Genomic DNA, 15,243 nt, shown 5'->3' with positions numbered 1-15,243 from the left:
CAACGTTATAAACTATTGCATGTTCTTGTTTTGAGAATTGTTGCTATAGTGATCTGATTGATAAGTTTTTTATTGTGCCATAGTAACTTGCAAAATAAACTTGCCATAAAAGTTATTATAAATCAGGTATTTTAAGGAAAAATCTGGGTATCAAAAAAAGGAACTACAATGGGATGCAGCCAACAGTTTCTGCGCAATAACTAATGAATCTTTTTTTGAAACTAATGGTTTTAAATTTAAACAAGTTACTTTTGACAAAAGGAGATTAAGTTTGATATTAACAATTTTTATTTCTACTGTTATGGTCCTTCATAGTTCAGAAAATGACACTTTACATCATTTCCATGCAATAAGTTATGAAATGTTTGACCTGTGCTTTCAAATTTTAATATGGTGTTACTGAAAAAAAATGGTGGTAAGATTCAATACTAATGATTTGATTTTTTGCCATTCTTGAGGGGGTATAGGAGGGGTCCTGATCCCAAAATCTGGAGCTTAAATACACCTGATCCCGGAGTCCTGATAAAGGTCCTATCCCCCATCATTCTTGTTAGATAAGAAAAACTAGGATATAGAATAACCTTCCATTGTCTTGAAATATAGATTTTGCTTTTACAATGCTTAAAAACAAGATAGAAAGCAAGATTTACTGAGCATTTCTATCCTGTTGGAGCCAAGCACAAATGAAATTTATAATTTGAAGCAATTTATGGCTTTTCTTTATATACTGTAACTCCTAAAACTGTTCAAAATTAAATCATGGAGGAAAAATCTTTTTTATTTTTATTTTGGAGTGAATGACTAAATAATTCTGCTAACCTGTACTTTTAATGATGTTCAGTGGAGTATCCATGGGAGGGTCTGGGGGTTGGAACTTGGAACCCCCTTTTTTTTTTGCCGATCAATGCATTTGAATTGGGACATTGGAACCCCCCTTTATCCTGAGTTGTGAACCCTCCTTTATCCTAAGTTGTGAACCCCCTCCTTTATCCTAAGTTGTGAACTCCCTTCTTTATCCTGAGTTGTGAACAACCCTTTTTAAAATGGCTGGATCCGCCCCTCATGTTACAGAAATGCAATGTCAACGTCATACAATGGGATATAGGTGATATATGGTTTATTTTTTGCAAAATAGGTAGATCTGCTTATTATGTTGAGATTATGTTAACTCAGTTATGAGATTTATAGATAGTTTATATATTGCAATTTTTATTATAATATTTATACATATTTTACTCAACATTCCTGAATGAACATATCTTTGTTAATAAATGTAAACGGCCACTGTTGAAGAATCTATATGTATTCCATAATTAATCAAATAAGTTTTCATTTGTTATCCATTTTTTGTTCAACTTTGTAAATGTTTAAATAAATATTTTTTAGAAAATCTTGTTTCATAATTTTGTGTTGTTAGATAATTATTTGTGTTGTGTTTTATGGACTGTTCATATATTTACATTTCAGTGACTGATCCAGAACTTGACCTAGGGGGGAGTCGCTCCAGTCATGCTTCACTGATTCCCTATATAATCAACCAAATTTTCCCCACCAAAGGGGGTGTCTGGCCCCCCAGGGTCCCCCTGGATCCGCCTATGTATTCATATAAATGTCCAATGTCCTTGACCTCATTTTCATGGTTCAGTGACTACTTGAAAAAAAGATATTGTAAATATTTCTCTCTTTAAATGAGTTATAGGATAAGTATATTTGATATGTGGGACCTTGCAAGGTCCTCATGCCATGTCAGACAGTTTTCACTAGACCTTGACCTCATTTCAAAGATAGTGAACAAGGTTAAATTTTGGTGGTCAATATAAAAAAGAAGATGTGGTATGATTGCCAATGAGACAACTATCCACAAAAGACCAAAATGACACAAACATTAACAACTATAGGTCACCGTACGGCCTTCAACAATGAGAAAAGCCCATACCCCATAGTCAGCTATAACAGGCCCCGATAAGACAATGTAAAACAATTCAAACGAAAAACTAATGGCCGCATTTATGTTAGAAAAAAATGAACGAAAAACAAATATGTAACACATAAACAAACGACAACCACTGAATTACAGACTCCTGACTTGGGACAGACACATACATAAATGATGTGGTGGGGTTAAACATGTTAGCGGAATCCCAACCCTCCCCTAACCTGGGACAGTGGTATAACATTACAACATAAGAACAAACTATAAAAATTAGTTGAAAATGGCTTAACTCATCAGATAGACAAAAATAAAAGTGGACGTGGCAAGGTACTTATACATCACAACTCAAAAAGACATAATGAACAGATCTGATCATCTGAGAGTACTCGCAGTTATCTGACAGCTAGTTCAAAGCCACTAAAAACTAATAAAAAAATTATGCCACTTAGACTAAACTCCATATATCAGATACTATAATCAAACTAGGTCTAGTAAATTTGGTGTATGGAAGGATTGTAAGGTGTACATGTCCAAATGGCAGGTGTCTTCTGACCTTGACCTCATTTTTATGGTTTGGTGGTTATAGTTAAGTTTTTTGTGTGTTTTGGTCTCTATTTCTTATAATGTATGCAATAGTTCTTCCATATTTGCTGTATGGAATGATTGTAAGCTTTATATATCTGTCTGGCAGGTATCATCTGACGTTTGACCTCATTTTGTTGGTTTATTGGCCAATGTTAAGTTTTCATGGGAAAGTTTGTTTCATAGATTCTATAAGCAAAAGGTTAACTATATTAACCTTTGCATAGATTAATGTTAAGGTGTACATGTATACCTGGCATGGTTCATCTGACCTTGACCTCATTTTCATGGTTGATTTGTCAATGTTTAGTTTTCTTCATTAAGCCTGTATCTTGGAAACTAAGCAGTAGCTATAGGTCAAATATATTTAGTGTATTGAATGATAGTCAGGTGTACATGTATTTTTTACCTGACCTTGACCTCATTTTCTTGGATCAGGTTAAGTTTATGTGATAGTTGTAGTAAGAATTATATTTAGGACTATCATCATAATATCAATGCTTAGTTAACGAGACATTTCATTGTATGCACTCTTGTATATACATGTAGTATGTCACAGAAAATGAGGGTAAATTGGATAGGGACTGTAATTAAGCCTTGCAACAGATTGTTGACGGACCAATCAAAAAGCTGTTGCAAGGATTCTTAAAGTACAGGGTGTGTGGCACTGTATACGTGAGTCATCAAATTAAACGACCCCATCTGACTGGACAGTAATTTTTGGAAATGGACATCTGCATCAAACAAGTACATTTGTACATCATCTGTTTCTGACTAAAATGAGACCCCATGAGTTTGATATATACAATCAGAAATCTTTTACAGTGTAACATGCTTAATCTGTTACCTGAGTATTCCAACATCCTGCTTTCACCAACACATTTTTCTGGTACCAAAATATGCCTATCCTTTCGGAAAAATACCTTAGTATTCAGACACCCTGCTTAATTCAACTTTTTTTCAGGTCCTCCAGTGTGTCGAATTACAAAGGTTGCACTGTATATATAAAAATTAATAAATGTTGGCAGAAGCATTCACAAAGACATGTTTATAATACTGTAATTTATTGCAACTAAAATTCAATGAAAGACTGGTTTTAAACTATTACAGAAGATTACAGGAAATATTGTCAAAAAGATAATGTTTGAAGCAGATCAATAGGAAGTCACAGAGCTGATCCATTGTTTTATGTTACATAAAAATAACTCTTTTCTAGCGTTTCATGTGCACATGTCCCTAGACCAGAACTATAGCAAAGGAGAATATATTTGTGTTGACATTTGAAGAAGTATTATTATTGCTATTTTGTGCATTTTTCCTTTGATTGTTTTTTGTGATAATTTTTCATATCGTGCTACTCGCTTGAGATGGAAAATTATCGCTATAAACTAAGCATGCACGTGGTGCTACTAATGAAATTGACAACGTCATGATAGGTAAAATAGCGATAAACAGATTATCATTAGTCATCTCAACTCGATTGCTTTTCTCGCTTTCGCCAGACAGGCTCAAGTGAGAAAATCAATCTTGTTGAGATGATCAACAATAATCTATAAATAATACAACATTTGGAACTTGGACCAAATCAATAATAAGTTATCAGACATACAGTAAAGCTAAAGGCAGACATTGATGGTATTTTATATAAAAAAAAACCACCTTAGGATTGATTGAATACTTGAGAACATCATCACTTTCCTTTAAAAAAAATGAAAAGACACAAAAAGGTATTGTTCAAAATATAACTGTAAGAAATTGGTCATAATGATAAACATTTCATTGTGTACCTTACTGTGTACTGACTTGACCCAACATTTTTATTCTTTCCTACTGTTTATCTTCTTATTTTCAATGGTATTAATTTTGGGGGATGGACGAAAAATTGTATTTCTGTAGATACTTAATTTTAAAGTTGAAACAATTTCAGCAAACAAGCCTTAAGGAAAGTTGTATTTTGTTGAACATTTCATCTATAATTATGAAATTCATGAAAATTGAAATAATAATAAATCTACAGTACTTAATTAAATGACTACTAGAGATGTTTTGTATTACCATCGAGATTACTTCAAAATAATGGTCCTATTTTACATTTTGGACTAATCAAACATAAATACCACTATAAGAACACATTTGTATATAACAATGTATGTAAGGGAGAACCACCTTATGATTTACATGAAAAGTTTTAAATGTCTATAATAAAAGTACCATATAATATGAACAATAACGTGATATGAAATTAAATCCTGTCACCTTGTGATAATATTTAACGATAAAAACAAAGAATTGGTGTTTTTGTATAATTATCAAATTAAATAATTGGATATAAAACACCAATCTCCATTCTTGGCAGTTATAACAAATATTTCCACAGAATTAACCCTGTGTTAATCAGTCAACAATTAATATCAATACTACAACAATATCAAATTATACTATAAAGGGTAATATATATCTCCAGACATAAACAAGATAAAATATGAATATCTAATTATACATAGTGTAACTTTCTATTACATTGTAAAACATTCATTTCATATGTGTTCTAATAAAAAGGAAAACAACTAAAGTTCCTACAATCATAAACTGAGCAAAAAAAACCCCACTTTCCTGTTTTTAAACATAACTGCATGTGTGCTTCACATAACCTATAGATCACAAGAAATGTCCACTTGAGACAAAATTTAATTGTTGAGATACCCTATTGCATGATAAGGTAGTGCCTACTGTTTATCTTATGATATGTACATACAAAATTTTTCACAGAACTGCAAAAAAATGTGTTCTTTGCATGTGACATTATCAGTCACTGTGTCAAAAGGATCAAAAGAAATGTTTTTAAAACCAGTTTAGAATTTTCAAAAAGTAAATATTTAATTGAATAAAAGAATGGTATATTCCGTTAAAGTCTGCATTTTAATTTTGTTTGTTGTTTATGTAAAAATTGTACCAGTTCTTTAAAACTGAAGAAGTTACTGGAGTAATTAAGTCCCTTCTCCTGATCAACTCTCAGACTCATAAGGGCCTGAACTCTATATACAATTTAAATGTGTCACAAGTCCAGAATTTTAATAGGCGCTCTCTGTTTGAGATAACCAATCAGATGATAGCCTCATGATATCAAAATCCTGAACGAGTTCTGAATGACAAATTGATAATTTTCATTGACATCGGTGAGCAGATTATCATACTGATTGAATTATAAAGGATTCTGTAGAGAAGTTATGATTATACTTGAAACATTACAATATTGATTCAAACCAGGAACTAAAAGTAGTGTTAACAATATATTTTAACAGATTAAGGAGATTCTACTAATAACCACAGATTAATACTAAATACAATGTAAACCAACTTAATTTTCCCAAACTATTTATTTACATGACCTTTTAGAAATTAAGAATAAAAAAAATTAAATGCCACTATATATGCAAGAAAGGGTTATTTTTGAAAAAATGAATTATGGCACTAATTTTAGTAATCTAATGGTATTTTAATTAAACATTAAGGATTACACAGATTTGAATATTTTAAACAGTCATTACATACAAATAGTAATATTAATATAAATGCGACATGTGTATGGTTCCTATGAACAAGCACTTACTAATTATACAGAAATTTTAACCAATAATGATAAGTTCTATGATAAAAGTATACCCAATCACCGAGTTAACAATACATACTGTCCTGCTTCATTCAATTAACTCCACAGTAATTGATGCATTTAACTACACAGTAATTGATGCATTTAACTACACAGTAATTGATTCAATTAACTACACATTAATTGATTCAATTAACTACACATTAATTGATTCAATTAACTACACAGTAATTGATTCATTTAACTACACAGTAATTGATTCAATTAACTACACAGCAATTGATTCATTTAACTACACATTAATTGATTCAATTAACTACACAGTAATTGATTCAATTAACTACACAGCAATTGATTCATTTAACTACACAGTAATTGATTCCATTAACTACACAGCAATTGATTCATTTAACTACACATTAATTGATTCAATTAACTACACATTAATTGATTCAATTAACTACACAGCAATTGATTCATTTAACTACACAGTAATTGATTCATTTAACTACACAGTAATTGATTCAATTAACTACACATTAATTGATTCAATTAACTACACAGCAATTGATTCATTTAACTACACATTAATTGATTCAATTAACTACACATTAATTGATTCAATTAACTACACATTAATTGATTCAATTAACTACACAGTAATTAATGCATTTAACTACACAGTAATTGATTCAATTAACTACACATTAATTGATTCAATTAACTACACAGTAATTAATGCATTTAACTACACAGTAATTGATTCAATTAACTACACAGCAATTGATTCATTTAACTACACATTAATTGATTCAATTAACTACACATTAATTGATTCAATTAACTACACATTAATTGATTCAATTAACTACACATTAATTGATTCAATTAACTACACATTAATTGATTCAATTAACTACACATTAATTGATTCAATTAACTACACATTAATTGATTCAATTAACTACACATTAATTGATTCAATTAACTACACATTAATTGATTCAATTAACTACACATTAATTGATGCATTTAACTACACATTAATTGATTCATTTAACTACACATTAATTGATTCAATTAACTACACATTAATTGATGCAATTAACTACACATTAATTGATTCATTTAACTACACAGTAATTGATTCAATTAACTACACAGCAATTGATTCATTTAACTACACATTAATTGATTCAATTGACTACACATTAATTGATTCAATTAACTACACATTAATTGATTCAATTAACTACACATTAATTGATTCAATTAACTACACATTAATTGATTCAATTAACAACACAGTAATTGATTCATTTAACTACACAGTAATTGATACATTTAACTACACAGTAATTGATTCATTTAACTACACATTAATTGATTCAATTAACTACACATTAATTGATTCAATTAACTACAATTAATTGATTCAATTAACTACACATTAATTGATTCAATTAACTGCACTGTAATTGAGTAAATTAACTACACAGGAATTATTTCATTTAACTACAAAGTAATTGATTCAGGAACAGTAGCAATTACAGTAAAACAATTACATCATAAATGATTCTTTTGGTCAGTTTTACTCAAGGTTTTTACATGAACATCAGTACAACTATTCGAATATAAAATAATGTCCCAGTGAAAAACTTCCATTAATTATATTTTTGTACAGTTATAAATATGTTAGGGTGTAAATTGAAAACACATCCAATAAAATAAATGCGAACACTTTCAGACTAGAAGAGGCTTAGCAATAAAAAGTTATAAAACTAATTTTCCTTGCCTTTATTTAGAAAAAAAACCAGTCACCATAAATAAATGATGAAAAAGAAAAGATCACATTACAAAAACTAATATCATATCGACCCATTCAAAAAATTCAAATTTATTTTACTTGAGAGGTTATTAACAAGATTTTGTGACAACTTAATTCAAAAGTTTGTCTTCCATTCAACATTTGTTCAAAAAGTTTAAAGGTGTGAACTTTAAAATAGAATATTTCTTACTTTTAAAAAAAAAAAATTATGTTGAAAATATCAAATCTCATTTGAAAATGACTGGAGAATATTTTGTGGAATCAAAGTGATAAAATACTTAGAGGCACTCACATTATGTGTCATAAAAGTTTTTATGGGAACTAAATACTATAGGGTTATTGCATGAATATTGGGGAATATTGTCCCAAGTAAACCTTTATATTGCATGAGCTTGCAAGTGCAATATATGTTCTACGAGGGACAATATTCCCCAATATTCATGAAATAACCCTTTTATTGTATAGCAATATAATATTTGAAAGTAAAAACAGGTTTGAACTAAGATTTTGTCGTTGATGGCGTCATGAATTTTGAAGATTTATTGCACTAGTACAATATTGAAATTTATTGCACGCTTACTTTTGGTTACTTTCTGTGGGAAATATTATATTGCAATGCAATAATATCATTCACCCTACACTAAAACTATTTAAATTATAGTCAATTGCAACGTTGCATTATTTCCATTCACTGATTTATTAAGATCACACTGTCAGATTTTATAACGGGGATAAAACATTTACAAAATGATAAAAAAATAAAAATTTAGTCCAAAAACATTTTGGCTGATTAAAAAAATATATTTAAACTATTTATACAACAATTATTTTTAGAAGAAAATTGACATATATATTCATCCTCATCAAATCTAACTTTTGAAAAACATAAATACAAACATCATTGTAAGAATTAAAAAAAATTAATCTGAATTAAGTACCAGGTCAACGATTACCACTTAGATAATATCTAGTCCTCTGTTTATTGTTGGTCCTTTTTCAGTTCTTCCTCTATGACTTGATCTGTGATATGTTCAAACCCATCCTCTCCAGAATCTGAGCTACTATCATCTGATAAGCCTTCTGGGTGTTGATATAAATTCAGAAATTCTTTTATTTTGTCAGCAAGTTTAGTATGTTCAGAGCTGTAAATAAAAACATAAAATATTCCACTATGAACTTCATTAAAAAAATATATTTAACAACCAATCATTGATCAATAAAAGCATGAAATATTCTACTAATAATTTCTCTAAATAAAATATTTTTTAACCAAAAATTGATAAATTTCTTCTAAAATAGTTGAATCTTTCGTTATGAGATTTCACATTACATGGGACTTGTAATTATTTGAAACAATAAACTAAAATTTTTGAAGGACCCAAATTCTAAATATATTTACCTCTCTCTTCCAAAGATAAAAGAATCGGTAACACCTACATCAATTCCTGAGTTCATGAATAGCACAACCTGATAGCCTTTACCAAAGTAGGTCACAGTCTCCTCTTTTACATGTACACCTGTCACATCTTCTATATTGAACACAACTAAAAGAAAATTTTCATTAATATCATTACATAAGTTCTTTCCCTTTAATATAAAAAAGAAGATGTGGTTTGATTGCCAATCTTTAAGGTCTGCAGTCAAGATTTAAATGTCCCTGACAATTATTTCCTATTATATCTTTATTTAAAAGATGCAATAAAGAAATGTTTACTTACAAGACTTGAGAAATTTAGATTTCAGTGAAGTATATTTATCTGACCTTATATTTCAGAAAGTTGTAATTTAACATGTTTTTTTTAAAATTCAGTCAATGAAAAATTATCCTGCACCAGGGCAAAAAAACCCACCTAACTCTGTGGAAATGAAAAATGCCAATTCTTACACAACTGGATACTTTTAAACACCATGGATTTATCGTGTATGTAACTGGTTAACTCAAAAATTTTACCTGAACACACACTTAAACATATAAAATATGCAAAAGTCAATGAACCATTTTGATGGTGTGGAGCCATATTATCTCTAAGGCAACCATACCACATCTCTTTATTTTCATATAAAGATAAAGAGGCCATTAATGGTTGAAAACGAGAATTTAACATAAAAAGCAATGCAGCTATGAATTAGTGGTTTTATACCTAGAGGCCAGACAAAAATGTGCCATTCAGTGCAAAATATTTCAGTACTGTTTTATTGGCATGACCATGATCCCTTTGCTAGGTTATCTAAAGTTTTCTCAAATGTATTGATTCAAGGCAATTAAGAATTTTCTAATTGCTAGCTTTGCTTCACATGTCTTTTTATTTAGAATAGTATGTATAACTCACCCACACTGGCAGGCCTTTGACTAATCACACTAAGTATTCTATCCCATATAGTCTGTTTTGTAAGACGAATATCTTTATCTGTTTTGTTAAATACACATTCCTAAAATTAAAAGATTCTGATGAATGACTTCAATGGAGGTATGACAACAGTCTTCTGACGGTACGGTGATTAATATATATAACTTTAAGTCTTTTCCATTAACATTTTGTTTTCTTCATACAAGTATGGAAAGATCTCTTATATTGTATTTTTCTGTAAAACTTGTACGAAAAGTAAAATCACAAAAATACCAAACGACCTGGAAAGTTTGAAACGGAAAGTCCCTAATCAAATGGCAAAATCAAAAGCTCAAAAACATCAAACAAATAAATAAAAACTGTCATATTCCTCACTTGGTACCAAAGCTTTAACTATTGTGACATACTAAGATGTTGATGCTATCAATTAAAAAAATCAAAACTGTCCAATTTTCATCAATCTAATATATTTTTCTTCATTTGTGCCAAATAAGAAACTAGTAGGGCTATGCTCATTGTTGAAGGCTGTACAGTGACCTTTAGTTGTTAATTATTGAGTCATTTTGGTTTCTTGTGGCGAGTAAGTTGTCTCATTGGCAATCATACCACATCTTTTTTATAGATAAGTCTTCAATCAGTGAATGTTAATTCAGAACTAAATGTGTGCATTTACTATAAAGAATATTTAACAAAGCAAAGATTTATAATTCATTATATCTGGTAAATCAAAGACTAAATCCTAATGACCTTGACCTATTGGTTCCTTATTATCTATAAATAATACCTCATAGTCTTCCATACAGGCTAATCCCATAAATACACCAAAGGTTAGGTAAACTGTCTGCCAGAAATAGGAATCTAGACATAAAAATTTAAAACAAATGTGTAAACTAATAGTGACTGTCAAAATTATGAAGATTAACAAATGTGTGTAAACTTCTTTTCAGAATTAGGAATCTATGAAAAAATGTTTGTGTAAACATATCACTGCCTCATGTTTATCATTATTCTCTTGATATAACCTTTTTTTCTTTAGAGTACATAAATCTCAATATATACATGCATGGGTCTATGCATGAGTTCTAAATCTGCATGCAGTAGATGCAGAAAGCTTGCTTAAATTGATCTGTATACAAAGCTTCAATTTTCTATATTAGAATGTTATATATACATGATATAAAAATCTTGTACATGGAATATTTTACATCCTTTTTCAAATCAACATACTAATATTTAAACATGTCTATTTTATACCTTGACTTCAAGATGCTGCTCCATATCAACACACAAAATGTACAACATAATAATATTTAAACATGTCTATTTTTAATATTTCAATACCTTGACTGTAAGATGCTGCTCCATATCCAATGGCTGTGAAGGCTAAACAGAAAACAATAAGAAATAAATACATAAATTTTTCAAGAAAAATTCAGCCAATTTTTTTTTATATTAATGGAAATGCATATTCTTTTTTTCAAACTGATTAATGTCAGACACGATCCTGGAGTCCCGATAAAGGTCATATCCCTCCTCATTTATAGAAATTTCACAGCTTCTTCAAAATCCAGTAATTATGGACATTATTATAGACACCAACCACATTTTAAGCTTATATTATACAATATTTGAACTTAATGGAATAATTCCTGAAAATGATATGAATTCACACTTCAAAATGTTTTAATTTCAAGGGACATAACTCCATAACAGCACATGTAGTATGGGATCAAAGTTCAACTTTATTTGTCATAGGTAAATTGTCACCAACAAATATTTTTCTGTGTTGAAGTCTGTAGATTGACCTATAACATGGCTTGCTTTCACAAAGTGTGACTTGAATGGAGGGGGTCTCATTGGGGGGGGGTTCTGATACTGGATCCCGCTTACTGATTTGTTAGATTCCTGTATCCCGCTTTCACTATATACGTAAGCAATTCTTTTTTTGTTTGTCATTTCCCGGGTCCTGCAAGACCTCATTTCCTGGATTCACGATACAATAATTTGAATTTCACCGGTCACGCTTACAAACATTTGGCAATCCCCCGTCACGCTTAGACCTCAATGAGACCCACAATTGAGAGTTGTCTTATTGGCACTCATACCACATCTTCTTATGTCTTTTTCTAGAAGTTAGTAAGTATGACACCAACTGAATTCAAGAACAATACCTCTGGGTTTTCTTAATTTATAAATTAACTATATTATATGTACATTAACTACATAAATCTGCTATATTTTTCAAAAGTTACAGCTGACTTTTTGTAAACATCTTGAATCCAATATGCATTGTTTTTTGTCGAGCCTGCAACTTTTGTTGCAGAAAGCTCGACATAGGGATAGTGATCCGGCGGCGGCGTTAGCTAACTTCTAAACGGTTTATATTTTAGAAGGTGAAAGACCTAGATGCTTAATGCTTTGTATATAGATGCCTCATGTTAAGAAGTTTCGGCCAGTCACATGTCCAATGTCCTTGACCTCATTTTCATGGTTCAGTGACCACTTGAAAAAAAAGTTCATAATTTTTGTAAAGTTGAATTCTCTCTTATTATAAGTAATAGAATAACTATATATGGTATGTGCCTACCCTGCAAGGTCCTCATGCCTGTCAGACAGTTTTCACTTGACCTCGACCTCATTATATGGATCAGTGAACAAGGTTAAGTTTAAGTGGTCAAGTCAATATCTCAGATATTATAAGCAATAGGGCTAGTATATTTAGTATATGGAAGGACTGTAAGGTGTACATGTGCAACTGGCAGGTGTCATCTGACCTTGACCTCATTTTCATGGTTCAGTGGTTATAGTTAAGTTTTTGTGTTTTGGTCTGTTTTTCTCATACTATATGCAATAGGTCTACTAGATTTGTTGTATGGAAATATATTATGATCTATTTGTCAGTCTTGCAGGTTTTATTTGACCATGACCTCAATTTCAAGGTTCATTGCAGTGTTAAGTTTTTGTGTTTTAGTCTATTTTTCTTAAACTATAAGTAAAAGGTCAACTATATTTGTTGTATGGAAGCATTGTTAGCTGTACATGTCTGCCTGGCATGGTTTGTCTGACCTTGACCTCATTTTCATGGTTCATTGGTCTTTGTTTAGCTCTCTTGGTTATTATTAAGTTTATGTGACAGTTGTAATATAGCTTTATACTTAGGACTATCAACATAATATCAATGATTAGTAAAGGCGAGACATTTCAGTGTGTGCACTCTTGTTTCATATTTGTATAATACATTATTTGTTAATGTACATTTAATATAGTTAAAATTTATAAATTAAGAAAACCAAGAGGTATTGTTCTTGAATTCTTTTGGTGTAATACTATTAGTTATATATTAGCATTTAATTCCTTCAATAAATCGTGTGAATTGATAAAACAAATGCTTACAAGTAGAAAAGCAGTCAACAGAAATGAGGAGGGGGAGGAGGGTCCTGATCCTGAAATCAGGGCTTAAAAACATTAGGTCCTGAAATTAAAACAAACTGATAACCTGAAATTTGAAAAAAGAAATCCTGGATTCCTAAACATGCTAAAGGGTCAATCCCGAAAAAAACACCTGATCCTGATGTCCCAAAAAAGGTCCTGCCGCCCCCTCAGACATGACAATCATCTATATTTCTTACTTTACATTATTGATATGTTATATATACTTATAATATACACAATGTTACCTGTAAGGAGTGCATAACCATATAGACCACTTTCTTTAACAAGATGTAAACTAGCATCTGTCTCTTCCTTAATTTTTACAAAACTTCTCATTTTTATCTGAAAATATAACAATACTTTATTTGAAACATTGTGATATTCTTGGAACCATGTCTTGAAATACATTTTATCTAATTCTGGTAAATACCTTCTGATATCCTGTAGTCAAATACTCAATCAGAAGCTTTCTCAACTACAGCCTTAGTTGAAAGAATAACAGTCTAATAGACCTTATTAATTAAGGAATAAGCCACTTATGAACTATTGACATAATAGAATGCATGTACAACAATACCCTTTTAATTTTCCAGAGTGGCATCAGACATTTTAAATGTGATATCAAAATGATATAGGAACCTACATGTATGTAAATGAAAACAAATAGTGATAATGGAGTATAAACAAGCATAGGTCAAATGCCCTTTAACATGTTTCATGTCATGCAGGCATCAATTGGTAATTTTAGGCTACAGTAAGCATCAAATATATTACAATTTTACTGTCATTCATCAAACTATATCCTTATCGTGATTGACAGTCAGAGGTCTCAAATCATTATTTTTTAAGTTATTTTTATAATAAATTAAATGTGGTTTGTCAAAATCATGAAAATCAGTCATAAAGACAGTGTACATTTTATCAGTCATAAAGACAGTGTACATTTTATCGTCATGTTCCAAATATAACAGTTATAAACTTCATTTCACATTTGACAAGAATTTATACCATTATTTGTCATGATGGTACAAATGTACCCCAACATGATCCTCTGTAAAGATTAAATCTCCACACAGTTTGTTCATTTCTTCATGCATGGTCCCTGCTTTAAGCATGTTAAGTGAACAAACATGAAAAAATGAGAAAATGTGATGATTTTATTTTACACCTCATGTAAATAAAATGTAGGGCAATTAATGAATGACCCACTTAATTTGTTCCAAATTTGTAATAAGCCTAAATTCCCATTATCAAACTACTGTAGATTAAAAGATGATTGCAATTACAGTTAGGATTGAATATTTCTACAACTTATCAATTTTTTTTAAATACTACTATATGTATTCCTCAATACAACTGTTACTAAACTGATTAACCTCAAAACTGTTTTGTTTACAAACACTGGTCACATCAAAATAACAATCTCCCATACAGACAGAGTTATCGTCCTTTCCTCCTCAATCTTGAGGAGGAAAGGACGATAACTCTGTCTGTATGGGAGATTGTCAAA

General features: G+C 30.3%; 2 protein-coding genes across 2 annotated transcripts; one reads left to right on the top strand and one right to left on the bottom strand.

Moving 5' to 3' along the window:
• Positions 1-6,151: 6,151 nt before the first annotated feature.
• On the top strand, positions 6,152-7,555 carry LOC134726733 (uncharacterized). The gene has a single exon (XM_063591150.1). It carries the CDS (start codon positions 6,152-6,154, stop codon positions 7,553-7,555), a length of 1,404 nt encoding a protein of 467 aa, XP_063447220.1.
• Positions 7,556-8,673: 1,118 nt separating this feature from the next.
• LOC134726023 (cytochrome b-245 chaperone 1-like) lies at positions 8,674-15,149 on the bottom strand. The gene is made up of 7 exons (XM_063590384.1): positions 15,110-15,149; positions 13,979-14,075; positions 11,643-11,684; positions 11,086-11,159; positions 10,284-10,383; positions 9,353-9,497; positions 8,674-9,095 (listed from the first exon to the last, which is right to left on the bottom strand). Exons 2-7 carry the CDS (start codon positions 14,067-14,069, stop codon positions 8,933-8,935), a joined length of 615 nt encoding a protein of 204 aa, XP_063446454.1. The 5' UTR covers positions 14,070-14,075; positions 15,110-15,149; the 3' UTR covers positions 8,674-8,932.
• Between the last annotated feature and the right edge of the window lie 94 nt (positions 15,150-15,243).

This window comes from Mytilus trossulus, chromosome 7 (genome assembly GCF_036588685.1).
Source record: "Mytilus trossulus isolate FHL-02 chromosome 7, PNRI_Mtr1.1.1.hap1, whole genome shotgun sequence".
Lineage (NCBI taxonomy): Eukaryota > Metazoa > Mollusca > Bivalvia > Mytilida > Mytilidae > Mytilus > Mytilus trossulus.
Note: the sequence above shows the minus strand (reverse complement) of the source record. Positions and strands in the feature narration are given on the sequence as shown.

Excerpts from the sequence above, each read along its gene's own strand:
- LOC134726733 (XM_063591150.1), top strand. The coding sequence starts at position 6,152 with ATGATAAGTTCTATGATAAAAGTATACCCAATCACCGAGTTAACAATA.
- LOC134726023 (XM_063590384.1), bottom strand. The coding sequence starts at position 14,069 with ATGAGAAGTTTTGTAAAAATTAAGGAAGAGACAGATGCTAGTTTACAT. Across the intron at positions 11,160-11,642 it reads AGCAGCATCTTACAGTCAAG|ATTCCTATTTCTGGCAGACA; the intron begins GTATTGAAATAT and ends TTTTATGTCTAG. Across the intron at positions 10,384-11,085 it reads CCTGTATGGAAGACTATGAG|GAATGTGTATTTAACAAAAC; the intron begins GTATTATTTATA and ends TTTTAATTTTAG.